General features: G+C 34.4%; 1 protein-coding gene across 1 annotated transcript; it reads right to left on the reverse strand.

Moving 5' to 3' along the window:
- Positions 1-444: 444 nt before the first annotated feature.
- LOC136414074 (uncharacterized) lies at positions 445-25,888 on the reverse strand. Its single transcript, XM_066397869.1, has 6 exons — positions 25,591-25,888; positions 10,969-11,180; positions 7,338-7,473; positions 5,843-5,976; positions 3,078-3,276; positions 445-1,729 (listed from the first exon to the last, which is right to left on the reverse strand). The coding sequence occupies exons 1-6, from the start codon at positions 25,655-25,657 to the stop codon at positions 1,617-1,619; spliced, it is 861 nt and encodes a 286-aa protein (XP_066253966.1). The 5' UTR covers positions 25,658-25,888; the 3' UTR covers positions 445-1,616.
- Between the last annotated feature and the right edge of the window lie 272 nt (positions 25,889-26,160).

Genomic DNA, 26,160 nt, shown 5'->3' on the forward strand with positions numbered 1-26,160 from the left:
AATCATGTTATATTATTTAACAGGTTCGGAATGTTCGGTTCCGATATTAAACTTTTTACTGAAAGAAAAAGTTGTGAGTGTTTCCAATACGCCGAGTAAATTATTTCATATTTTTCCAATAGGTATCCTGGACTCACATTTTTTTTATTTTTTCATTGGTGTTAATACAAACTGTACCTTGTAAACGTTTCGGTACAGATGGAGAGGTAGTTGAGTTTATTTGAATAACTTAATACCTGTGTCAGAAACCTCGTCAGAATGGAAAAATACGTGTACATTCTCCTTGTACCTACACCCCTAGTTCTATATTTAAATATTTTTTTATTACATAGATGGGCAGATAGTGTGTGACACCGAAAAGCACACTAAACTTTAGGGAACCAATAACACTAATTTTGAATGAAGCCACAAATGAAAGACAAAAAAACAGCAATTTAATACAAATTTATTTATTTACATAAGTGTTTCAAAAGTTCATTTATTAAACATGCAGATTTTACATAAAGCTTTCGAGTTTGGATAACATCATGATTTATGTATGTACTCTAAGTGAATATCACATAATATTTTAAATTGCAAGTTCAAGATTCCATTAGAAAATAAATTAGTATTTTCCATCCAGTTTCACTTCTGCTCTGTCCAAAATGAAAAAATCAGTGAGTGAATGTTCCGAAAAGCTGATATAATTGTCTTTAAGAACGAAAAATACTTCATTTTGGAAGACCACAACAGAACTTTGTGAGATTCATTATCACTTAATGTATTGATGCTCTAATGAATATATTGTCTCAGGAAAGTAATGTCAAATGTGTTAAAGAAGTAATGGAGTATTCCTGAACTTATGTAATGTGTCAAAGATAAATAGGTATTTAATGAGAAAAAATAAAATTTTCAATTATTTTAAATGTTTACCATTCACTTGCATAACAACATGCTCTGTCGAACAAAAACCACCATACTGTAGCAGACATGTCCGAAAATGAGGTCTCGATTTGCAGTTTACCTGTATATACCTGCGTAATTTGACTATGTATGTTTACCTCTGTCATTAAATTTTACTGAGGTACATTAATAAATATAAATAACTCAAACAGTTTTCCTTCTCTCCAATAATAATAATTATTTATACCAAGGTTATAACATAATAACTATTATTCAAAAAGGACATTTTTCGGAGTTTTGGGAGAAATCATTTGAAACATTTGGGAGACGAAAGTGTTAAAGCGGGGTTCAATTATGCGAAAACAAATGAAAGGTTGGTTAACATTTATCATAAATTATTCAATAAGATTTTACATTTAATTTCTTCAAATGCAACGCTAAACTAAGCCATTGGTTTATGCATCAGTTAATCCTAAACAAGATTTTTTTACCAGAAGCGACTCATAACAATTTAATTTGGCCTTTCTCATTTTAGATCGTTTAGAAGACGTTAAAATGTGGTGTATTCTTGATGAAAATTTCCCCATTTTGCAATTTGTTTGAAAATATTTTGATAGGCACTGCCGCGTAACATTTTCGCCTGCCCATCTAACCCACTGAATAACGAATTTTCAATTAATTTAAGTTGAATAATTTAATTGAACCAAGAACATCACTCGGTCTGTATTAAAATTTTAATAACAAGTCTGTACTAGAACAAAAGCTAAGAAAACTGAACGCGCTGCAAGTTGCATTGTATGTCCAATTCCTGCAGAATTCCCAGTGGCTGCACTTGACGGAGCGCTCACTGAAAAACAAAACACAGTTAAAGGAAACTACGAAGTAAATGCATTAAAATTTGCTTTTCTTAGACTCTTTTGAATAAAGAGCCTGTTTACTGGAAGCTTTCCGGATGAGCGCTTCTCAAAAAAAGTTTCATTGAGTTTTTAGAGATGTATTTACGCCTCCACGACCACTTGCTCTTTGTAACTGGGCCCGTGCTCGTGTGAGAAATTTCTAAGTATGACCATGTTAAACGGTAATTACGGTAAGGTAAAGTGTATGCACAGAAGAGTTAGTCTTTCAAGTCCCGAGGCTGAGTTGACGAAGGCAATTTGGAGTAAATAGAGTTGCGGTGAAGTGTGCTGGTGGGCTCAGAAATTGTGAGCATCTAAAAAAATCATTAAAATATCTTTTGATATTGGTAGAGATTCGCGATAACATGGTTTTCGCTTAAGCCTCGTTGACAGTTCGGATAATTATTTAGTTGTTATGTATGGACTTCATTTGAAAGAAAATTTCCGGGCAAATCAGGAATTTAAGTACTTATTCCATTTCCAACTGTAATTCAGAAAATAGAAGCATTTTCCCCAAAAATTTTAGATATTTAGTTTTTATGTAGTATTGGAACGGTGTTAAACGATGTAAATTATTCTTATATTGTATGTGTAATTTTGACAATTAAACAATTTAGTTTAAAGTTAGTACATCAGTACAGTTTTAAGACTTGAAGAAATATCTTTCCAAATAGGAAATAATTTACTACGAATTCCATTGGAAAAAAGTAAGTTTTCCCACTACTAACGTTGAAAAGCACACGATTATTGAGTCTGCCGAATGACTGTGACATACGTTATCTTGCATTGAATCTAAAAAAGTTACATAACAGGTTAATAAAGCAACGCATATGATTCTTTATTTACCTAGCGAGCTAAAGCAAAAGTCGACCATAATCTCGTCATTATCCCCATTGTTGTTTTACTTAGGGCTGTCATGGAAATGAAAGTCAAATAAAACGTCATTGTTGGTGTTTCATTCCTTAATAATTTTATTTTAATTTTATCAAATCTAGTAGCGGAAGAAATCGCAGATACATCGCGGCTTTAAAATATTTATGTTCCTCAAGTGTTAGTATGTAGCAAAAGAGAGGCTGTGCAGTTGCACAACGCGCAGCCCTGGCTCTCGCTTATCTTGACTTTTCCCTGAAGCACGATTGGTTATTAAAAAAATTCCCCGGTGTTAATTTATTCTTTGAGGAGTTTAGTCTATTAGTTGAAAGACGCGATTTGAAAAGTTGTATGAAATATATTAAGAGTAAATGATTTCCGACCTTTTTCAAATTCGCAGAGATGCACTAATATTATAGAGTCGCCTACCTCTCGCTGGGACAGGATGCCGAACACTTTCCAATTCCAGTTCAGCCATTTCCAGGTAAATCGGCGGAATTTGAGCAACGCACTGAAGAATCAGCCGGCCCTCGTTAAAATGTATAAAAGACAGTTTAAGCTCTAATTGCAAATCGCTCCAGTCACGCAAATTCGTTCGTCGCAGAGCGGCGAGCTCACTCTGATTCACCTGGAAAATGGAATGTAAAATATAAATAAAACGATATCGATTAAATTTACAAAATGGGTTCGCAATATTGCATCGAAAAGAATGATACATAGTTTTTTTTTTAATTTTGTAGCTTATTGGTAAATTTGCCTTGACACGTAACACTTTCAAGCAAGGAACAATGAATGAATTGAGAGGCAAAATATTTTGAATAGCAACTCTTGAGTATATTTCGATGGCTCACATTAATTAAAGTAATAAAAAGGGCCAGACCGCCATTAATTCAGAAACCAACTTTTAAACGTAAATAGGAAGCGGGTCTCCATCATTTCTTAAGTGCTTCTCAAGGAAGCAAATTGGGGTAATACCTAACGAGCTGCAGAATCCACGCCTAACCTATATAAGTTGAATTTAAATATTCGCATAAAAGCTACAGGTGGATTTTATTTCTAAAAGGTGGGAGTTTGAACAATTTCGCCATAAAAAGGCTTCTAACACCAGACCTGTCCAGCTAATCCCGTTATTGACGTGTTCTCAATGTAACTGAAACTGCACTAGCAGAAGCAGCTGGAAACTAAAATCCATCGACATAATCTCTTCTCAAATTTCAACTCGATCCCAAACAAAGTTCTGTCTCCAAGAGCATATTCTGAAAGTTTCAACTAAGATCTGAATGATAAATTTCCTTTGAAGAAATTTTTTATCCTCTGAATATCTAGCAGCCAAATCACGTAGCAATCAATTAAATTATATCCTGTAAATTTTCGACCTGATTTCGTAAGTGGAAATCGTCGAAAAACGCACAAGGTTGACGACAGAGATCCAGCAAACCTTCAAAAGAAACAAATTTGGGCTGGGATAATGAAGAACCAGGGATGAATAATAATTGACCAATTATTAAATTAGAATTAGGCATGATGGAGGGATGAGGTAGCACGGCTCGTTAATTAATATTTATGGAAGGTATTACAAATCATCAATAAAGTAACGGAAATATGTGTCGGCATTTTTATTAAGTTGTTCATGCAATCTTGGAACAGGCACAAATTGATTACGATTCATTAGCATTAGAGGTATTGGTGGCTCGATTTTCCCGTCCATTGAGGTATTAAAATTACCGCATGCCATCATTAGGCAGCTATTTTAGTGCCAAGGGCTTAAAACTCAACTTTTACGACCGGAACTGAAAGTTTAAATGAGGGCGTAATGGTATATTACATTACGAGAATAGTAAGAAGCTTTTAGACGCGAGACGAAAGTTTGCGACAGTATGCTTGTGGCGGCGTGCAGACGGGGCATGTCCGCTCGGCCTTCAGATGGCCGATAGACGGGTGCGTGCTTCTTGTGATAGCATGTCGAAAGATAACCGCTAGCCACTAGAAGGCTGAATAAATTAATCTATTTACTGCTTAGTTTTTGTTAGACAACTTTTATTATTGAAATGCAGCGATTGCGGACATTTATTTATAGAAACTTTTTTCTTATTTTACTCAAAGAATATCCCCTTAAGTTTACGCAGCATACTTAGGAAGCACCCTGTATATGTATTTCCTTGGTTGGGTAATTCTGCAGTCAATGCCTGAAGAAGAATTTATGTTTAAGCCAATAATTTGGAAGCCCATATCTCAACTCACCTTCATTGTCACGTCTTTTATATCCTCTTTGTGGTTGTTTTGTACATGCCATTTATGTCGAAATTTTAAATTTCATTAACAAAATTCATTATGGCTTGCGGATTGGGGCTCTCGCGATAAAGGGGTGCTCCCAGTGTTTACAAGTGTCAACTGTGAAGTACTTTGTCTTGCACGCCCACATGTGGACATCTTTTTGATATGCCGGACTTTAGGCACATCAAAGCGACCTATGTCCTTTTTTCGGGATTATTTGATCGTGGGGAACATCGTTTTGGGTTTTGGCGCAGGATGCCATAAATTGTGGAGGCATAGGCCCCAAATTTTAGGCTGGCCAGTGGCTCACGAAACTTTCTTTTACAAGGCATTCGTATTTTTGTGGTCTGTATTCTCCTTCCATTCACTACATTCAAAATTCTGTTTCATGGGTATGTGTTTTCATCGTGAAATTTGATTCAGAGATCAATGTCTACTGAAGGGAGTGACTTCAATAATCAATACAACTTCGCTTTTAATAAAATTTTAAAATTTTATCACTTTTTCTTTTAAAGTTGCAGTTAAAACTTCCTTTATAGACGTGTGATCACTGGGAAATTTGATCTAGGCACCAATAGGTACAGCACTAAAGAAGGAAGAGGATTCACGTTTTTTGGCCGACCTAAACATAAAACCCGTTGACTCAGAGGATTCACTCAGCCCTTCTGAGGCTGTAAGTAGCAACTTCTTATGCACTTAATTTGTGGACATGTGCTCGGTACAACATTTGGAATTTAATTTTAAAAAATTATTCAGTTTCCATCTTAAAAAAATAAAACAAATTCTTAAACGGGCTCATTGAAATGAAACGGAGGAGGAGATCTAAATGGGTAAGTATTTAAATTGGTTTCCGACTAGACGCTAAGCAAAACAAGAGCAAAAGCTTAAATACAGGGCATTAAATTAAAAGTACAAATTACCGTAATGTTATTTAAAATAAATTTCAGGTCTGCTGGAGGCCTGGACGGGTAGGAGGAGCAGTTGGCGCGTAAAATATCACCGTAATCCAGGGGCTCCCTTCCCACGCTGATCTGTGGCGGATGTTCCGGAATTTCTGCAAAGCGAATGATTAATTAGTAATTTATCGGTATTCGTTAATTACCTTTTTACATTTGCTTAAATTAATATAACATGTATTACCCAAAGCTAACAGATGCAAACAATTATTAGATTATGATTTTCTGCATATTCGAGTATTAAATTAATGCTGTTCATTAGGATATTACGATCGTGAAATTGGCGGGGCTATACACATAGTAGTAATTTAGGTGAAAAGCAAATAAAAGTACTTTGTAAAAGAAACTTTGAAGGGAAAGTCCCTATACAATGCCAAAAACCTGATTAAAAACTTTATCCTTACAAAACATCAGCCGGGGTTGAAAGTTATATTGTTCCCAAAATCAAATCAAAACTTTTACTTCGGATGAAATGTGTGTGCTGAAGCAAATCGACAATTATTTTTTATTACTTGTAACAAAGTTTAATACAGTATGATCTGATGACATTTTTATATTCTATGTATCCTCAAACGAAATGACCCATAATGGAGATTGATCAATGCTGAAAACACTATAACTACAGCTTGCAATTTATATGAGCAGTTCAGCCATTTTTTGGAAAATTTCAGAAAATTGTCGGACCTAAAGAGATGTGGCAGTGCGTGACCGTTCTGAATTTTTCACACGCGTCATATGTTGAGATTGACCAATAAACACGCAAGGAAAACGGACACACAAAAAAAGACATAAAGAAATCTTGAATAAAGAGAATGCAACTTAAACCGAAACATTATGAAAACTTCTGGGTGAAACATTCTGAAACTAACTGTTTCTATAGATACGTCGCCGAAATTGGGACGCAGCTCTCGTAAATACGCTAAGTAAAGGATTTAGTTTGAAATTATGTGGGTCCTGCCTGGACACTTGTTTGTTCCGACAGTCAAGATAACACTGGAAAAGATGTATTGTTCGCTGTGAAGTTTCTGTTTTTCAAGAATTCAGATACATTCGGAGGTTGAACGGAGACACTACTCTCGTGTAAAATGAACATTTGATCGCTGGCGTATATGTGAAATGTCAAGAAGGCTTAAATTAATCACCCTCCTTTTTTCACCCTAAAATCCCTTATTCATATTAATATTTCAACTGTCCAGACAACAAAGATGTAAACATTGCAAGCATAAAACCAGCAAAACTTTTAACCACAGAAAAATCCCCATTCCGCAAACAGCATTCAAAGCGTTAGGTTCTATGCCAAAAAACGTAAATCTGCACCGAGTGACCATTATATCTGGTCGTGTACCAACAAAAGCAGGAAGAAAGCAAATGTAGCGAACATATAAATATAAACTTGAGAGGCAAAATTCTTTTTAAAAACTCATTCATGTGAGATGCAACGGGAAAGTGTTTTACTTACGCACAACTGACATGGACTGTGAATCTATTCTCGTGTGAATATCCAGACCGTCTGTGGTGACTTCGCAACTAAAGTTTCCAGCCAGATTGAATTCGATATCCTTTAGAACCACTTGTGTCAAGTTCGAGTTGGCCATCTGAAAGGAAAATTGACGCTTTAAGGTTGTTCGGTGAGACAAAGTTTCTGTGTTGCGTATAATGCGATGAATTGTATAAATGGAAGTTCCGGTTCACTCCATCGAGAGGATTAAGATAAGTTACAAGCTTTGGATGTTAATATAAGGAACCGATGAAGGATGAGAATTTTTAAATATGTATAATTATCATGTGTGTTTACTAATGGAACATGAATTCCCGCATTATTTCAATTCGGCATAAAAATATTCTCACTTTTGTCTTTATACACATTCTTTGAATAACAGTGATCCATAGTAAGTAGATGTAACAATTCTAAGAGTACAATCGATGGGTGCCAGATCGGGAAATCGAGGCGGTCATGGATTGCTCCATCATTCAAATGCTGGAGACCTGAAAAGAATTGTAGTTTTTGGGAGATTAATTTAAATATATTTTTATTCTTTTGGAAAGGTTTATGCCCTATTAGATATTTTACAAAGAACACATTTTTGTCGATTTCTTTACGTTGACCTAGTTCAGTTATTATTAGTTCTAGAGAAACAATGTAAATAGAAAAAGTTGTGAAGATTTTTATTATGAATAAAACAAGTTAATCAGATTTGTTGTGCCACCTGTTATTTTCGGTATATGATATAAATTTTTTTTATAGAATTTATAGTAGGTACAATGTTATTTGAAACTTTTTCTCACATTTTAAAATAGTATCAATAACTACATTAAAATTAAATTAAATTATAAATAATAAAATGATCAGGAATTTTCCGATAGCTTTTCGCGAATAATTTCACTAATTGTACGAAACTATGCGTTTTCTGACTGATTCCATAAATAGCTATTCCTCTGGTTCTAGTTGTTGCGTTATATGATAGCTTCGTTAATTGGACACACAAAAGACATAATTCCTTATCCACGGTTAAATACCTAGAAACTTCCTTTAAGTAAAGTCTTCACAGACATAATAGACCGACTAAACTTAAACTTTTACCCCATTTCAAAGACTAACTGTAGACGTAAGTTTCCGCATAACGTTTTATTAATCGCGGTAATGAAATTCCTAAGAGTTTAAAAGTCGTTTCGTTCTACCGGTAAAATATTAACGCCACTTTATTATGCAAATTCTAAGCCGAATTAATTAAATATATTACCGTTACGTAGAGCACTGATCTTTCCGGCTCTTTAAGGTTTCCAGGGATTCTTTAAACTTTGGGCTTGTTAGCTGATCTAGGAGAAAAATCCTGCAAATGGAAAATTAAGTCCGCAGCTTTGTTTTTCGGTGCTTTGGCTATTTAAATGTGAAGGCGCTAATGGTTAAATCTGGAGTACTAATGAAGTACTAAATGAACGGGTAATATTGAGAATCATGTTAATGGAGTAATGAACGTTTTCATCAGTTGCTGTGCTATTTGAATAACTTTGATATTTCCAACAAATATTTTTTAATTCCACTCATCAGCTTTATGAGTTTAGAAAATAATTACATAACAAACATTTTTCTTTTGGATGGATTTATGCGATATTTCGTACCTCGTCAGAACGGAAATGATGGGTGATGATACAGTTAACACATACAAATTTTGCGGATCAAGGTAATTTCACAATAACTTATGTCAGCCAGGATGATGGTTGGCCACGGGAAAATAATGAAAATTTAACAAATTTTATGGTGTGCGTTAAAAAATCTTCGGTCAATATAAGGAATTTTCATTATCACACTTGGAGAAAAATAACAATCCAGCTCTAATAACCAGTTTTTTAATTTCATTTAAACATCACTATTTTTTACCTGCCATAGACAATAAAATTGAACTTTTCCATTTCCGACCTTGTATTTGCGCAGGCATATTTTTTAAAACCGATTATAGTGCAGATTAATGTTGACCATCCCATTATTGCCAACACGGTCCAATCGATCACAAAATTTAAATAACCCAAATAAATAGAAATATGCAAACAGCGATATTCCGGGCATATTTGCATTTATTTTTATTGCTGGCATATGATAGGTGTCTTTAGAGAATCAATGAGTAATATGAAAAGGATATTTTATCAATTCTATCACGGGTCAAATGGAATTAATTTCCTGTTAATTTTTAAACTAGAATTAGTTCTGTTTTGATGTATTGCAATTAAATTTTATGTGTACGATCACTGCTAAATTGATGGGATTTTTGGAGTTTAATTACCTCGATGCAGCAAAAATTTGATGATTGGGAATGTATTAATGAAAAAGCAATTCGAGAGAGCTAAAAAAATTCAACTTCATCATAAAGTATGAAATATGCTAATATCAAAGACCATGTCGAAAATCTACTCTCCCTTAGAAACACAACATGTGCGGTAATGACAATTTTTCCATTAAAAAATAAGAGCCGCTCTGCGTAAATGTATTTCGTCATCCAGTATGGAGATGGACATTATGAGAGGATTGAGAAAGGAAGAGTTCAAAAATTTAATATTCCGCTGATGCTATATCTAAAGATATACATCTACAGAAATACGAAAGGCTCCCATTACTCTAAGTTCGCGTACTTTATGTTAAATTATTGCCAAAGGAAATGCAGAGGCGAAGTTGTTGTTTACCTCTAAATAATTGCCTCGGGAATAAGAAACGTAGATTTGATCTAGACTGAAACATTCAGCGCTCGCAAAAGAATTGGCTCCAGTTCAAAAAGACACTCCATGTTTCTAAAAACCATATGTCTGCCAAACTAGAGTCGAGCATTCTCGAGAATAATGGCTTTTTACGATTAAGCTATTTATTAAATCTAAAAGGCACTGAAGGAATTTTAGAAATTAAAATTTGTCATTTCTGTGCTGCGTTTGGATTAGTTCAACAAGGAAATACAAATCTTTTTTCCAAGTTATCATAAGAGATGGATCAAAAGTAAAACCACTTTCCTATTGCAGTTTTTTATTGGCTTCAACATGATAGCCTTGATTTCATGTTATGATATTTTCAAAAATCATAATCATTTTTTTTCTAAATACGGCCCTGGTACGTTTCTTTGTTTATTTTAATTTAGCTTTACATTACAAATTCGTCGACACATCATATTTAACAATTTACGCAATGTTTTGGTTTTTAATTATTTTTTTAAAAATTGTTCAAATAAAATTATTTGGTCAGAAGAGAGTCAAGTGACAAGCAACGGAATTTTTATTTCAAGAAATATGCATTGCTATATAGTACAGGGAGAGTCCCCGTCTCTAATCTACAAAACACTTACGAGAGTGGTATTTAGATAAAAAAGTTGATGATCATTTGTGAGAAACAAACAAAAAAAATCTCCCAAAAAAGATAACTAAGTTACCTAATTATCGTTTTTTCTAATTATCTTTTCTCCACTTAGGGAAGTTAAATTTTAGAATAATATTGAATTGAATTAACTGAACAAAATTAATGAAAACTCAGATATTCAGTGCCATCTCAAGCTTTCACAATTTCGTCAGGTCAAAATCGATCTAAGATTAAAGTATTAGAGTTCCTTACTTACATCGGGCGTCACATACAATATTGGAAATTGTTTTATGGGGTTCGGTAACTCTGATGCGTCATATCGATAAAATTCATGACTTCCTCGGTACCATTTCACGGAGTAAAGTTTGTCTTCTTCTAAGTCGTAAGTGCACCGTAATGTAGAACTGCCGCCAACTTGCACCACCTTGGGTTCTATTGACAGCGTGACGTTCCTTAGTCCCAGGATATCTGAAACAATTATTGTTTTATTGGTTTTGAAACTGAACGGTACAAAAGCACCTTTTCAAGATATTGATTAAACATTTTATCAAACTGGGAGGAAGTTATAGTCACCAACTTCAAATTTTATGCACGCTTTTAAAGTTTCTGTGTGGTATTAAGTTCATCTTATTTGCCTACGAGGATAAACCGCTTTCAACCTTCAGTTATAAGTTGTAAAATCCGATTACGGCTTTCCGGTTTATAAAGTAAATTGAACGATGAATTTCATTACTTCTCCTGAATGGGTTTTGTTTTGTTTGCGGTAGAAGATCAAGAAAATGTCCTTGGAAATTTTTGCAACGTTCCTAGACAGGTATTTTCGCATCCTCAAGAAACGTATATATTTCCTAGCTCTACTCTGCAATGACACAACTGCAAAAGCTACGCAAATATCAATAAAATTTCACATAAAAGCTTCAATAGTTTAAAATATAGAAGGTGTTAGAAATGCCTAGATTCGCTCGGGAACCATGAGAGATAGACGGTTAAATGGGAGAAAAGCTGAGAAAAAAACGAAAATAGATGCAGGTCCGTATTTGGAGAAATACGATTGAACTGAGTGCCTGAAAAATGAAATGTCGCATCTGACAAATAAAATTATTTTATTGTAGGGAATTAAAAAGTACCTCAAGGAAGCGTTGTTGGTCTTTGAAAAAACGAGTAGTAAAGCCTTTAAATAAAATTTGATCGTATTCAGTTTTTTTAGAAAAAGAGTAATTGGGATTTTTCAAAACTGTTTTAACGAATTAGTTGGAATTAAAATGCTTAACTTTGCGTCAATTTAACGGACTATATCACATAATTACAAAAATGGCAATACTAACGAACTGAATTTGTAACACTGTATTATTTCAGTTTTAAAGTAATTTCAGTAAACCTACAGAGGACAATGGATTAATAATTTACAGGATATTGATCCCTTGAACTTAAAATTCCGAATCTTCCTACTCTATTTTCGAGACGCAAAATTAATTGTGTAGGTGTTTTAATTAATCCCCCGACTGGAAGTTTAACAGAAGTAAATTCATCTATACCTACTGGGTAAAGCTGCACAAAAGCACCAGGTGATTAAGGTGTATCACATACATTACTTCAACGGGAAATTAAATTTTATTTAACCGCACTCGTAATTGGGAAGCAGGGAGCTTTTAACGGGTCAAGTAAATTAAGCAGTTAGACGTTTGAACGGAAAGCTATTTAGTTTAATTTACTGCCGCATTGTTTGCTTAAGAGATTTGGGGAGAATACAGCAAATGTAAGGTATAGGGTGTCCTTTTTTCGTTCGTTCCGCAGGGGACGGGGCAAATAGTGGTAGATGCAGAAAAAGAAGATATTTTCGAAGTTAGAGAATCAGGTTATCGTATCGTATACTGAGGATTATTGAAAATTAATCACTTTCAATTCTTCGTTGAACTGCGACTATTAACTTAACGAGGAATTGAAAATCGTTCCTCAGAGAGATTTTCCATCACATCCATTAGCTTTCTCAGATTTTTCGTAAAGTTGTTAGATTTCAAGTTATTAAACGATATTACATTTTTTCAAACGGGACACCCTATACATATTTACATCGTTATAATCAAATGGAAAAAAACTGAAAATCAATGTTCAATATTTTTCGAGCGATAACTATAATAAAATAATTTTCTCTATTTTTCTGAATACATTGATGTGCATGTTTAAAAGTTACGTTATTTGGATCTAGCCCGTTGGCTTGAATATCATAATCTGATGATGTTCCATATATTGTAATTCTTTCTTTGAAAAAATAATAAAAACAAAAAATAGCCAACGTGTTCAGGAATATACAAGGAATAATAAAAATATCTATAAAAAATAAAGAGTGCCACTAAAAATAGGCACTCGACTTCTTGACCGAAGATATTTACAAAAAGGAAATTTATCTAAAAATATTGGTTATCATCAGAATCGGTAAATAAATAACCCTTTAATGGCTTTAACGATTTTTCATACAGCCCTCTATATACATGGCGATTTTAAAATAGCATTAAGTTTCGGTATATCATAAAGTTTCAAAACGCAGTTCATGGTCGCACATAAGCCACAATAAGCCTTTTAACCCTGTATCCTGTGTTAGATACTCCTTTCTATTGATTATCAAAATATTGCAAAAGTATACTGAATTTTTCAATATTGGTACTGTTTACAGGTAGCGCAAACACATTAACTGCAACGGCAGTTAAACCGCTTTGATCGGATCGATGCAGCATATTCGTATGCCCGGAGATTAAATCGGAATTACTGGGAACTATTGATAGAGATTTTTATTACCAAAGCTTTAACTGCGAAGTGGCACTAGAGGGATTAATTAAAAATAGAAGTTAAACGACACGTTTTCGGTTTCATTTTATCGTGAATGAATATGCATAATAATGCACTAGCAGGATTTATCAGTGCGATGTTTGCAATTTCAAGGAATGTTCGAAATATTTGAATCCATATTAAATATTTTTACTTAGCGTATTCTCATTTGCCTGAGTGTGATATTTGTTATGAATAGTTAATGTCTTGAAAATACAACATTTCCAGTAGTTCCAGCCTAGAATCCTGGACTGGCAAAATTGGATTTTAGTTTAAAAAAATAACATTTCCGTCCTCGGCATTAACGCGGTCCCTCAATAATTTTATGTAAACCAAAATTATGTGAAACCGGTCAGTAATGGGACTCTTTGTTTTTACAAGTCGATAGAAAGGTCGTTCTGCAGTGGTTTTCGAATTAGTATTTGATATTTCAGCTACCCTTTTCTGTTATTTCTAGACGATCTCGAAAATGTATCACGCTTTTTATTCTCGGGGATATTCTAATACACCGAAAAGCTCTTTCCTCGAATAGGAAATTGAGACTTCGGGTAAAAAACTCTATTTAGCACCGTAAAAGCATCTATAAAATGCAAGATTCGGCTGCTTAGAGGGAACCATTAGATCAGTGGATCATTACTTAGCTTTGAATTTACAAAGCAGAGAGCGTAGGCCTATTTGGGTTTTATTTTTAAGTTTTAGACCTTATTTATTGCACATTAGCGGTGGTGAATTGAAAGGAAATTTAGTGTGTTTGGTGGGAAATAGATATAAATAGTTCCCTTCCCAACGAAATAAATCCTTATATCTATGTAGTATATTGAAAAGTATTCCCGTTGTGAATTTCTAAATTTAGTTTAGCCATCAAACAATGAACTAAAGTACAACTCACAATACTTAAAAATAATTTCTCAGTTTATTTGTGGAAAGCTCTGTTGATTTAAAGTCAAAATCTAAAAATAAATAGGAATCTCTTGAGTTGTCTCCGCGAACATCTGGAACAATATAATTAATTGCTAAGTACGACCCAAGTGCCATACGGCTAGGCCTGTGGTGATTTTGTCTGAAGGACGTGAAAATTGATGATGTTATGTCGCCAAAATTTAGTATTTTTTGGTCCTCACTCGTGCATTCACAACCCCAAATAATTTTAAAAAATGTGTACCTTTGACGCAAAGTTGAAATATAACAGCATTCGAAAATCGAAAGAAAACTAATTAAAAGCCTTTTCTCAGTTCGTGATAGCATCCAATTAAACTCGTTTAATTATCCGCTGCTTTAATTAAATAAATAGATATTTGCCAAATGCCCAAGGAAAATCGACGTCAAGAAAATTCATCAAGGAGGTTGTGTTTTAGTTTACAGTTTAAATTTACAGTTTAATGGATGTTTTACATCAGAGAGAGTCAGAGCTTTTCACGTGCCTTTTCGCACATATTTAACACTTTCTGAAATTCGGTCATACCATTAGCTGAAATCATTGAAAACTTCATCCGGATTATCACAGCGGAATCTGACCCTATTTGGTCATTGCGGATCTGCCCATTACTATTTTCATATTGGCTGACGAGGCGGTGCTTTTGGCATTTAGTGTAATTTTGTTGATTGTCGAAATTAACATTTTTTTTTGCTATTTTGGCGACACGTAGGACATTAAACTATGTTCATTGTTAATTTCTTTTTTCTAATATGTGTTCGTTAGTATTTTTTTTTCTCGAACACTATGCCTGTTTGTTGTCTTTTCTGTTTTAGGAGGTCATGGAAAGACGCACATTCGGACGTGTTGGGTACAATATTATTCCTAAGGGCGCACGTGCGTTACTTGTGTTGCCTTCTGTTTATTTGCGTGACCTGCAATGAAAAGTTTCACCGCGCGCATGTCAGTAGTGATCTCTTGACATTACCCACAAATAATTTTGACACTGACATATGTCACTCTGTTATGAGTTTGGTAAAACTTTTTACCGCACATATGCAACGAAATGCTACTGTCAACTACATATGCGTGCAATAAAGCCATTGTCAATTCATTAAAAAAAGCAACATTAAAAAAAAATTTACATACAGCACAATTATGTAATATGTAATTATGTTGGTGTCATCAACTACTCTATTTACGATTATGTGCCAGTAATATATGAGTAATTGAATCCAGTTTCATCTCATAACGAAAAAAATATATGTATATGCATATATTCGACTAAGAAAATCTTTCAGATCAACAAGAATCAATTCTTGCTTGCCTTATGTCTGAAGTTTCTTTTACCCTTGAAGGTGGATTATATTAGGCATTCCTTAAAAGCGAAATTCTCAGACGCAAATATTCCATTGTTGTTTTTATTTCATCGAAAAGGCAAATTTGTAAGGAAACTAAGTTCTGTTTGCCTTTGGACCTCTACGTTTTTTTTATTTCCATTTTCAATTTATTGAATTCTCGAAAGCTATACTATATTGCTCTCGCAGGATCTATCAAAAGCGACCTTTTTGGAATGCACACTTTCGCTTAAGAGTGCTCAAAATATCTCTTTAGTGCTTGTATAATCTTGAAAGAATTACTCTTCATAGACTCTTACTAACTTTTTCGAAGTGAAAGATTGGTATGTGGGCGCAAGGTGTCCGCGATGAGTTGCCCTAGTACCTCATCTGGTTACCTAGCAGGTTCTCAAAAAATGTTAAATCTAAAAATTGTAGAGCTCATATCAATATGAGATTTCTGTGAATAAATGTGCATATACAGGGTATTTCAAAAAGCCGTCCTATACCAAAATTAGATTTTTAGCAGAATAGCAGTTCGCAAAAACCGAAAAGAATTATTTTCATCTTTACCTTTTCACCGTTTCATTACTTATTATTTTTAAAAATCGATACCACTTTCTCAGAACACTCCATCTTCTTCAAGAAAATAAGTTTATTATCAAATATTACGTTTCATTCTAAAGATCCACGTCAAGTTAAATTTCTGTTAATTTTTAATAAAAACGTTTAATAATTTTAACTTAAACTAGTCTGGACTTCTGTTTTATGTTTTGAGAATCTTTTAGTCACGTTTTTGATTTTTATTAAAAGCAGAATTGTAGACATTATATAAGTGATTTAATTATTTTTCTTAAAATCTCCTATTCGTGACTTAAAACTCAATTTGCCTTGATGCCATTAAAATGCAGCTAACATATGCCACTAGATGTCCGGGGTGCAGTTACCAACAGGTGCGTAATGCCTGTCTCATGTCATGGGGTACGTTTTTGTTACCGCCACACCCCATCTAATTAAAAACATACATTAAGTCCCGTCTAAAACGCTTTCATGGGGGCGGAAAATGTCACTGATGGGGCCAAACCCAATGCAAATATGGTGGAAAATTTCATGAGAACGAATTTTTATATTATGAGGCCTTTCAAGGGAGCGTCTGTAATTTCCTAATGGGATAGTTCATATTTTCTAAATAGGCCGGTAATTTATTAATAATTACAAGATGGGTGTTTCCTGTGACACTTGGGAATACGCAGTTTGTGGCACGCGAATGACACAACACGCATTTAATTTATTAAGTAGATTTCAAATATGAACTTTCAAAGAATAGGCAAGCTATGAAATATCATAGCAGTTTACTGTGTAACTAGTGCCAAAAAGAGCAATATTCCATCAGTGTTACGGCAAGTTACACAGCCTTAGGAGAGTGAAAAGTGACTTTGTATGTGTTTCAAATAGTTTTTTCTTTCATCCATCAGATTTTGTCTAAGTTTTTAGCAAGCACTGGGATGGTCCCTGTTAAGACTTCATAAATTCTATGCGTAAATCGTGCCTCCATCACTGCACTTTTTAAACTTTAATAACTGCCTCATGAGGCAATAAGTTACACTCCCGACTTCAACTGCGACTAAAAAGTTGAGTGTTAGATTTTTGTCATTTTAATTATACAGGGCAAATCAGAAAGAATGGGCCAACACTAAATTGGTTATTCTAGACATCAAAATATTGTGATTGAGTTCAATATTGCTTATGCCAATGTCGCTGGTTTAAGAGATACACCCTGTTGAAGGTGTGAGTTTTATTTTGAAATTTGCCAATAATTAACAAAGTTTTGATACTATAAATCTCAAAATTGATAGTTTTATGATTTTTGATGTGAAAATTACGAATTTTAAGTTTATTTTGACGTTGCTCCTAGAGGGCGTTAGTTTTGCCGTATTATTTAAGTAATTTAAAATATATTTTTTATCTGTTGAGCCATGATTAAAATTAAAAGTCGCAAATTTTTAAAATCATAGCAAAATGCATTGAACCTTTTAAATGCAAATAATTTAAAAAGCGATAGATTTAGACGATCTGAACAAGAGTACATTTTCTCTGTAGATTTGAGCGTTCTTTTAAATTTTCGACTTGTTTTAAGCATAGTTTTCCAGATAAAAAATATGCTTTAAGTCACTCAAATAATACAGTGAAAGTAGTGCCCTCTAGGAGCAACCTCAAAATTGGCTTAAAATTTGTAATTCTCACACCAAAAAACATCAAATTAACATTTTTCCGATTTATACTATCAAAACTTTTTTAATTGTTGAGAAATTTCGGAATAAAATTTAACTTTGAACACGTTGCATCTCTTAAACTAGGGTCATTAGTATAAGCGATGTTAAGCTCAATTGCAATGTTTTGGTGTCTAATATCTCCAGTTTAGTGTTGGTCCATTCTTTCTGGCTCGCCCTGCATATTGAATCGAATTCAGGTAAATAAAGTTAGGGGTGGGACTTAGACACTTCCTTGTAGAATTATTCTAGTTTGTAGACACACCGTGTACTACTTCTGTCGCTATTTGTATATCATCTAATACTGCAACGGAATTATTCTACAGAGTAAGAAACTCTTGGAACGCTCGCATTGTCTCGTTAGCTGTTCACATAGATTCAATGTGATTTTGTGCCCTTTGGTGTCAAATTATGCCGGATCGAATGACGGGTTCAACATTGTTGCCACGTAACGGTTATTTTGGAAGCTGACGTCGACTTGCTTAGTTTAAATATAATACCATGTATATTATTGTATGTATATTTAGATATGTCGGAATTTTACGATCACTTCATATTCAGATGTCCAAAATATTATTTCTCGATAATATTCCGATTAATTGTTTTCTAAATATTCACCTTTGCAACCTGACAGTTATTGCACTCCTCAGGACCGTAAGTTTCAAAGGGATTTGATTACATTTGAACCATGCAAATTATGAATTAACGGTTAATTTAGGCATCAGTAGCATAACTCTCGTGGAATTCGAGAACTGCCCAAAGCACTCGTCGACATAAACGTTTTGAATGTAATGATCCGAACTCACCTGAACATATTCATGGAAATTATATCCCTCTGTTCTGCCCCTTAATTGGCCATATAACTGATTGCTTTGCTAACTACTTAAATAGGCCCATTATTGTATACATAGGTAAATCCCTTTCGCACCAGGTGAAGGTATTTTAAAGCTGAGGCAAAATTCATTCATGCATGTTTATTATGGTAAGTTAGGTTAGTTAGATGGGGATTTATTTTGTGGGTCTTCAGCATGTCTGTTAACATCACATTAACATTTTGCGATTTTATGCTAGGTAGCAAGAGTACTCAACGTCGATATTCAGCTAGGCTGGTGTGAATGAGTTGTGCCTCTTGGATTTAGTCAGATATTTTTATTCTATGTTTAAGCAATTTCTCCAGTTGTACCGTTTTTGTATCGATTTTTCTAGGTTTAGCTAAGGAGTTTGTTTAGTTTCCAAAAGCTCGTTTCTTATAACATCTGCTGGGCAATTTTAGGTTTTCGAATGTGGCCGTTCCCACACGCATTTGAGTACGGACAGTTGCAATTTCTCGCACTGGTAATAATTAAGAAAAGTAGTAACAATAGTGTACGAAATATTCCATAGAATTGACTAAGCGTGAATCTCGGAAGAGAAAGCAAAATGAAATTAGGACTCCTCAGTCTTGGTAGTTGTAATGGATTTATTCAAATGAATACACAAAAACAGGGAACCATCAACAGAATATAAAGCTGTTCGTTGCTGATTAACTTCGCGACATAGAAATGCCTCAAAACACTGATTAAAACGAGTTAAATGTTAAATTAATATACGTCTAGCAAATTCCTAGGATGTACTATGCCTAATTGGAAAATAAAGCTAATAGGATTTCCAGTATTTTTGATAATACAAGAAAATAGTAAAATTTCAATGTAAAGAAATAAATGAGACGGGTTTTCCGAGTGACTTGAAATATTTTCCTTTAAAGACGTAAACAGGAATTGTATAAATGCGACAGTTCAAAATAACTATTATTTGGAAAGAAGCTATAGGGAGCAGTTTGAATAACGAGACCTTATTTCAATACATCGGCATCGATGCAAACTCGAACTTTCAAAGACAAGCTTTATTGGTTTTGAGAAATAAGTGTTTTGCCTATTTACTAGATTTGTCAAGTTAAGATATTAAATTTTGATCGAAGAAAGGGTGTAGATAACGCTTTATCTTGTCTTCCGACAACATTTGTCTATGAAAAACGCATTTAAACCCACATGTTGTTCCTGAGTTGATACTATTTCATGGCGAAAGGGTGTAGCTGAAAACGGTTTTCACTGTCTCTAGACTTCAATTATCGTGACTTTTTTAAAAATACGTAGCTTTAGAAGTCTTAAAGCATTATACCTTTTACCTGAAATTACTGGTGAGCTATAAATACCTACGTATTTTACGGTGTTTGTAGCTATTTTGAAAGGTGATAAATCATTTAGACTACGCTGACGAGATTCAATATCTACACTGATTTTTTCGGGCGTTAGTGACTAAGCTGAGAATTAAGAGATTTCATTAACGTCTGTTGTTTACTTGAACTTTTCCATTTAAATCTATGTTTAACTGAGCTGAGTATCTATGACTGAAGAATTAACTGGTTCGTAATCGAGGATATACATGCAATTTTTAATGATGCTGAATTCGTTCAGAAGAAATAGTCATTGAGATTTAATTCAGAAATTTATTGAGCTTAACGACTGCATATAAAATTTTTTGGGGTTTTCAAAGAATTCACATAAATAAAAAAGGACTAAGTAAACAGTGCCACAAATCTGATCTCAAATTGGGGACCTAAATCGCAGGACATTATCTAGGGCCCAATTATAGGACTTAACGTTAATTAGAGTGCGAAATATGTCATTGTAGTAACACAAAGCTCTGACCTGATTGAGTTCAAAATCCCGGCTTAAAACAAACATTTATTATTTTCGTTCTTACCAAACCAAAATGTTCTTGTTTAGGTTTTGCCTTCAATGCAGCATATGGTGCCACCTGTCTTAAGTTAAACGTGAACACCCGGCTACTCACTTCAAAGCATAAATATTTTTCAAATTTACGGATTCGTGTTTCATTCCCCTCGAGGCGAATACTTGCAACATCCCCTGTTTTATTATTTTTGTCTACTCGGTCTGTCTCATTTTCAAGAGAACAGAAATGTCGAGCATACGGTGACTAACTGGAATACATGTAAGACAGGAGACCACACATTCAAAGCATATGGGATTAAAAATCTAAAAATTAGTGGCTATCGAAATAGCGCATGACTCCTAACTTCTTGTAGGCTATGGAAATAGTGATCAATCATAAAAACTAAACCTCTAAACAGTAATATTTTACATCATAGGTCTCAAACCATCTAAGATGAATATTGTATTATCTCACAACAGATTAGTTGTCTTGTATTGCAATAATTTTAATTCCTTTTTCTTAAAAAAATGTGCACCGTAGTCGGAAAAATCAAGAGAATCATTTATATCACTTTTTTTGTAACTTTTCCAAGTTGTCGAGCACGCCCCTGAAGGAACTAAATATAAAAATCACATTGTATTAGGTGTACAACTTTGCTTCCGCCGTTTTTTTTCCGAATTTCGCGATTTTATTGTAAAAAACTAATTATACCTTTAGGATCCAAAGTATTGTCCATCGCTGGCCACTACTTTCTCCCATCTTTCGGGCAGCATACGAATCCCGTGTTGAAAAAATTGGACATCTTTTGAAGCGATCCACGATTCTATCCAATTTCTTACTTCTTCATAAGACCGGAAGTGTTGGTCAGCTAGCCCATGTGCCATGGATCGAAACAAGTGATAATCAGAAGGAGCTAGGTCAGGAGAATATGGCGGGTGGGGTAGGACTTCCCATTTCAATGTTTCCAAGTATTTCTTGACCACTTGCGCAACATGGGGTCGAGCATTATCGTGCTGCAAAATCACTTTATCATGTCTCTCGTTGTATTGCAGCCGTTTCTTTTTCAATGCTCGGCTCAAACGCATTAATTGGGTTCGATAAAGAGCACCTGTGATTGTTTCAGTTGGTTGTAACAGCTCATAATATATTACGCCGAGTTGATCCCACCAAATACAGAGCATGATTTTGGAACCATGAATAGACGGTTTGGCCGTCGACGTGGAAGCATGGCCGGGATATCCCCAAGTCTTTTTGCGTTTGGGATTATCGTAATGAACCCATTTCTCGTCCCCAGTCACAATACGATGCAGAAATCCCTTCCGTCTTTGCCTTGCAAGCAACTGTTCACAAGCGAACAGACGCCTGTCAATATCTCTTGGTTTCAACTCGTACGGCACCCAATATCCTTGCTTCTGAATCATTCCCATGTCTTTGAGGCGTTTTGAGATTGTTTGTTGAGTCACTCCCAATGATTGTGCCAATTCTTGTTGACTTTGACACGAGTCTTCGTCAAGTAATGCTTCCAAGTTCGCATCTTGGAAAACCTTCTTTCTTCCACCGCTATGTTGGTCTTCGACGTGAAAATCACCGTTCTTGAAGCGCTGAAACCACTCACGACATGTCCTTTCACTAATAGTGGCTTCTCCATAAGTATCTGAGAGCATTCGATGAGCCTCAGCAGCAGATTTCTTCATATTGAAGCAGAAAAGTAAAACCTCCCGCAAATGACGAGAATTTGGCTCGTACACTGACATTTTCAATTGCGAATAACTTTATGATGAAGACACAAATAGACTAATATTTTTGTGAGGTTATGTTAACAGGTGCCCAAGGCTCCTGCATGCCCACATGGGGTTATTTATTTCGATCATTACTTACCGCTACATACATCTATTCAAAAACGGCGGAAGCAAAGTTGTACACCTAATAAATAAAATCCAGTTCGTCATATTTAGTAGTCATAAAATTGCATATAAACCACACAAAGCGACGTTGTTGAATTTTTTACATTTCCATTTTTTGTATAAAACTTTGAAATCCTGTACCTCCAAAAATTACAAAATCGTAGGCATTAGTTCGTTAATCAGACTGGACTTATGATCGAGCACCTCATTTTTTTGGCATTTATTTTGGCACCACAAATCACAAACGACCTGTCCTAGAGGTGTGCATCAACAATTAAATTAGTAGGTACGCCGAAAAGTATTTAATTTTTTTTTTTTTTTGAAACTTGAAGAATATCGTTTCAAATTCAAGAATGATATCATTATCATCATGGAGTTTATTGTTGATGAATTTGCCTATTTTTTGTAACACGCTCAAAAAGTGCATTTTGGGATTACTTTGAATGGTTGATTTGGAATTCTTCTAAAATGAACTCGGGTAAAAACTCATAAATATAAAATCGGCACAAGATGTCTCTTATCTCTAACTGGCTATTCTGGACCATTCATTTATCTTCCTAAAAGGAGTTAGCCGACCATTGTATTCCTAAATAAGGTGTCACTGATTTATTTTCCTTCTTCTGTTGCCCCTTGCCTCAAACACTCACTGGGATAAAATTTTATAACAAACAAATATAATTAAATTTTGCCCTTCGTATTGCTTTCGAGATGGACCGGGCCGACGACATGCAAAAACGAATTTGGCACCGTTATTAAAATAGTTTTGGAAAATTTTCTGCGTTGGCTTTTGATTTTCCTGAAAAGTTGTTAATTAATTTGTCGTTCCCATGTTTTGAGTTAGACTTAAATTAAATATTGGGTTTTGAGGATATTTCATAGCGTACTTGGTTTCTCATCGTGGTTTATCTCTTAAAATTTTTCTGCAAATGCAATTGCGTTCGATATTGGTCAAACGTAATTCCCGTATTTTTAGGTTGTAATGAGTGATAAAATTTTTCGCTTTCCCATAAGGAATCAAAAAAACTACTAAAAATGATTATACAATTCCAACAACAGAGTTAATCTTCAATTCTTGTCCATCGAATTTAAATTTTACTCAGTAAGTAGATTATCCTAGTGACTGCTAAAACTACTCTTAATTCCATGACGACATGGCAAAATAAAGAAAAGCCAATTTATTTTTCCATCTCGGCAAAGCTCGCATCTTTTTGATATGAAAGCGTCACTAGTAATTTAATTATTGCTTTGGAAATTCTGCTTGGATGGATATTTTAACTGGATTACGATATATGGATGTAAGAAAAAATATTGAACAAAACGGATTTGCAAGGCTCTGTCAGTAAATTAACTTATGTTATTATGGGAATACTAATTATGCTAAAAATGTTTTAGTTCGACTGTGAAGCAGTTTATTATGTTGCAATCTACATGAAATGAGAACAAACCTTCAATTTATTTAAGTTGCACGCGCCAGAGTCGAGTTCAGAATTTGGAATGCAGCATAACCGTCTTCTTAAGCGGTGCAGGTATTAAGCACAATTTAATTAGGACACATTTGTTTGTCTCCATTGAAACTATGGAGGAAATTCAGAGAGTTGCGACAAGTAGTAGAAATGTAGTGCAAAGGTAGATAGGTAGCTATTTGATCAAATGAGAGTGGTTATTCTAGATATAGAGTTGATGCATGACTATGCAAATGCATTGGTAATCATATTTTGGAATGCTTCACAATATCTGTCTAATGTTTAACAAAAGGGAAATGCAAAAGAAAATACCTTATAGGTATAATTTGAAGTAGTCTTAAAGCATGATATTGATAGCTAAAACTTTCAATGCAGCTATTTTGACGTATAATAAGCTTTCTTTCTTATGCTGATTTTAATTTCTATAAAATTTTAATTTCCTGTGTACAACAGATATTCCCCATTCTAATGTTAATAGTTACTTAACGAACACGTATATTAATAATGGCGATTAACAAATCGAGATATGTGCACCACTTATAAGAAGTCGAGAACAGTAACCCGATTTTTTATCTTATTAAATATGAATTCGAACTAATGCGAGGCTTAAAATTAAGTTCTATGGGAAAAACTCAAAAGAAAAATCTAAACTCCCATGAATGCGAGCAATTCTTCTTCAGCGGTATAACGTCACAAACCGGTATACTCGACGTAAACTAGACAGCGCAACATCCAGTATGTTGAGGATCACGGGAGAAATTTTTCTTTTACAGGCTTACAGTGCCTTTCTATTATTTAATTTTTGGCTAGTTAAGTGTTGGGACTGATAAATGATAAATGAAACAGTATGAACTGTCACGACACATCACGCGTTCTCTTAAGAGTAGGATGTTGGTATTTAGATCTGAGGGGTGCAATAGTAATCGTATATTAGTATAGTCCTTCTGACTTTTTATTCAGACACGCAACAGTTGGTCTGGATTATTGATTGATGTGTTTATGTACCTAGGGACGAACTGCCCCCTCCTCCTATTCTATTATATAATGTCAACTTTGCCAATTATTAAAGTTCAAATTTAAATGCTTAAAGATCATAATCTGAAGAAATTAATAAAATAAAATTTTGTTTAAAAATTATGAGAAAACCCATGTTTTGTTCATTTTGATACAAACTATCCTATAGTTGCAAACAATCGGGTGAGCCGTGTGACGTCAAAATGCTAGTCTTTCCACAAAGTAGCGTTTGCTAACCTTGATTTTGACATCTATTTTCCAGATATTTGGAAATTAAAAGCCTTTTCAACGTTTCAAATCTAGATAGATCTCTAATAAGTCTGGAAAGATTGTTTTGCATTATTACGGGTACAGGGTCAAGTAGTGTGATGTTCGAATTATCGGCCGTAAAGCAGCACAGTGTAGCAAACAAATAGCATTTCAAACCACTATAAATACATACCTGTTACTAACACACACAATATGAATAGAAAACACAACAGTTTGCAGTTTATTCTTTGAGGCCACATTATCACCACCACATGTTACCGTTCCTGAACATTAAAAAGAAAAACTCATAATTTCCTTTACGTGCGTTACATCTCTTCAGAGTCCGTATAGTAAACGGTCATAACATTAACCAACGGGATGATATTCGACCTCAAACACAATAACAACTTTCGGCACCCGACAAAGATGCATTTATAAAAGCGTCGCGACGATATCGGTGAAACCACGAAATAGACGTCGGTGCGCGCCGGGATGCATACAGAATAGAAATAAATGGAAGACCCTTCAGTTCACTTCGGCGGGATAGATTTGTGGTGGCTCAAGTATTGCGCGTGCCCCTGTATGTTTTTTTTGTGATATATGACTTTCCCAACTTTTTTAATTTTAGAGGAAAGTGTCAAGTTCCGGCTCCTAATGGTTTTCTTCACGCAAGATTTCGTAATGAAATTGAACACACATTTTCCAGGGGAAATATATCAGTTTTAACGACTGTGTGGGAATATAGTTTCAAGATCGGCTTATC

Source organism: Euwallacea similis, chromosome 16, assembly GCF_039881205.1.
Source record: "Euwallacea similis isolate ESF13 chromosome 16, ESF131.1, whole genome shotgun sequence".
Taxonomy (NCBI): Eukaryota; Metazoa; Arthropoda; class Insecta; order Coleoptera; family Curculionidae; genus Euwallacea; species Euwallacea similis.

What these genes read in the sequence shown, in the direction of transcription:
- LOC136414074 (XM_066397869.1), bottom strand. Translation starts at nt 25,657, where the DNA reads ATGTGGCCTCAAAGAATAAACTGCAAACTGTTGTGTTTTCTATTCATA. An exon ending in TATTGTATGTGACGCCCGAT is followed by an intron (nt 7,474 to 10,968) that starts GTAAGTAAGGAA and finishes TTTTCCTTTCAG; the next exon opens with ATGGCCAACTCGAACTTGAC. An exon ending in TTATTTTAAATAACATTACG is followed by an intron (nt 3,277 to 5,842) that starts GTAATTTGTACT and finishes TCCATTTTCCAG; the next exon opens with GTGAATCAGAGTGAGCTCGC.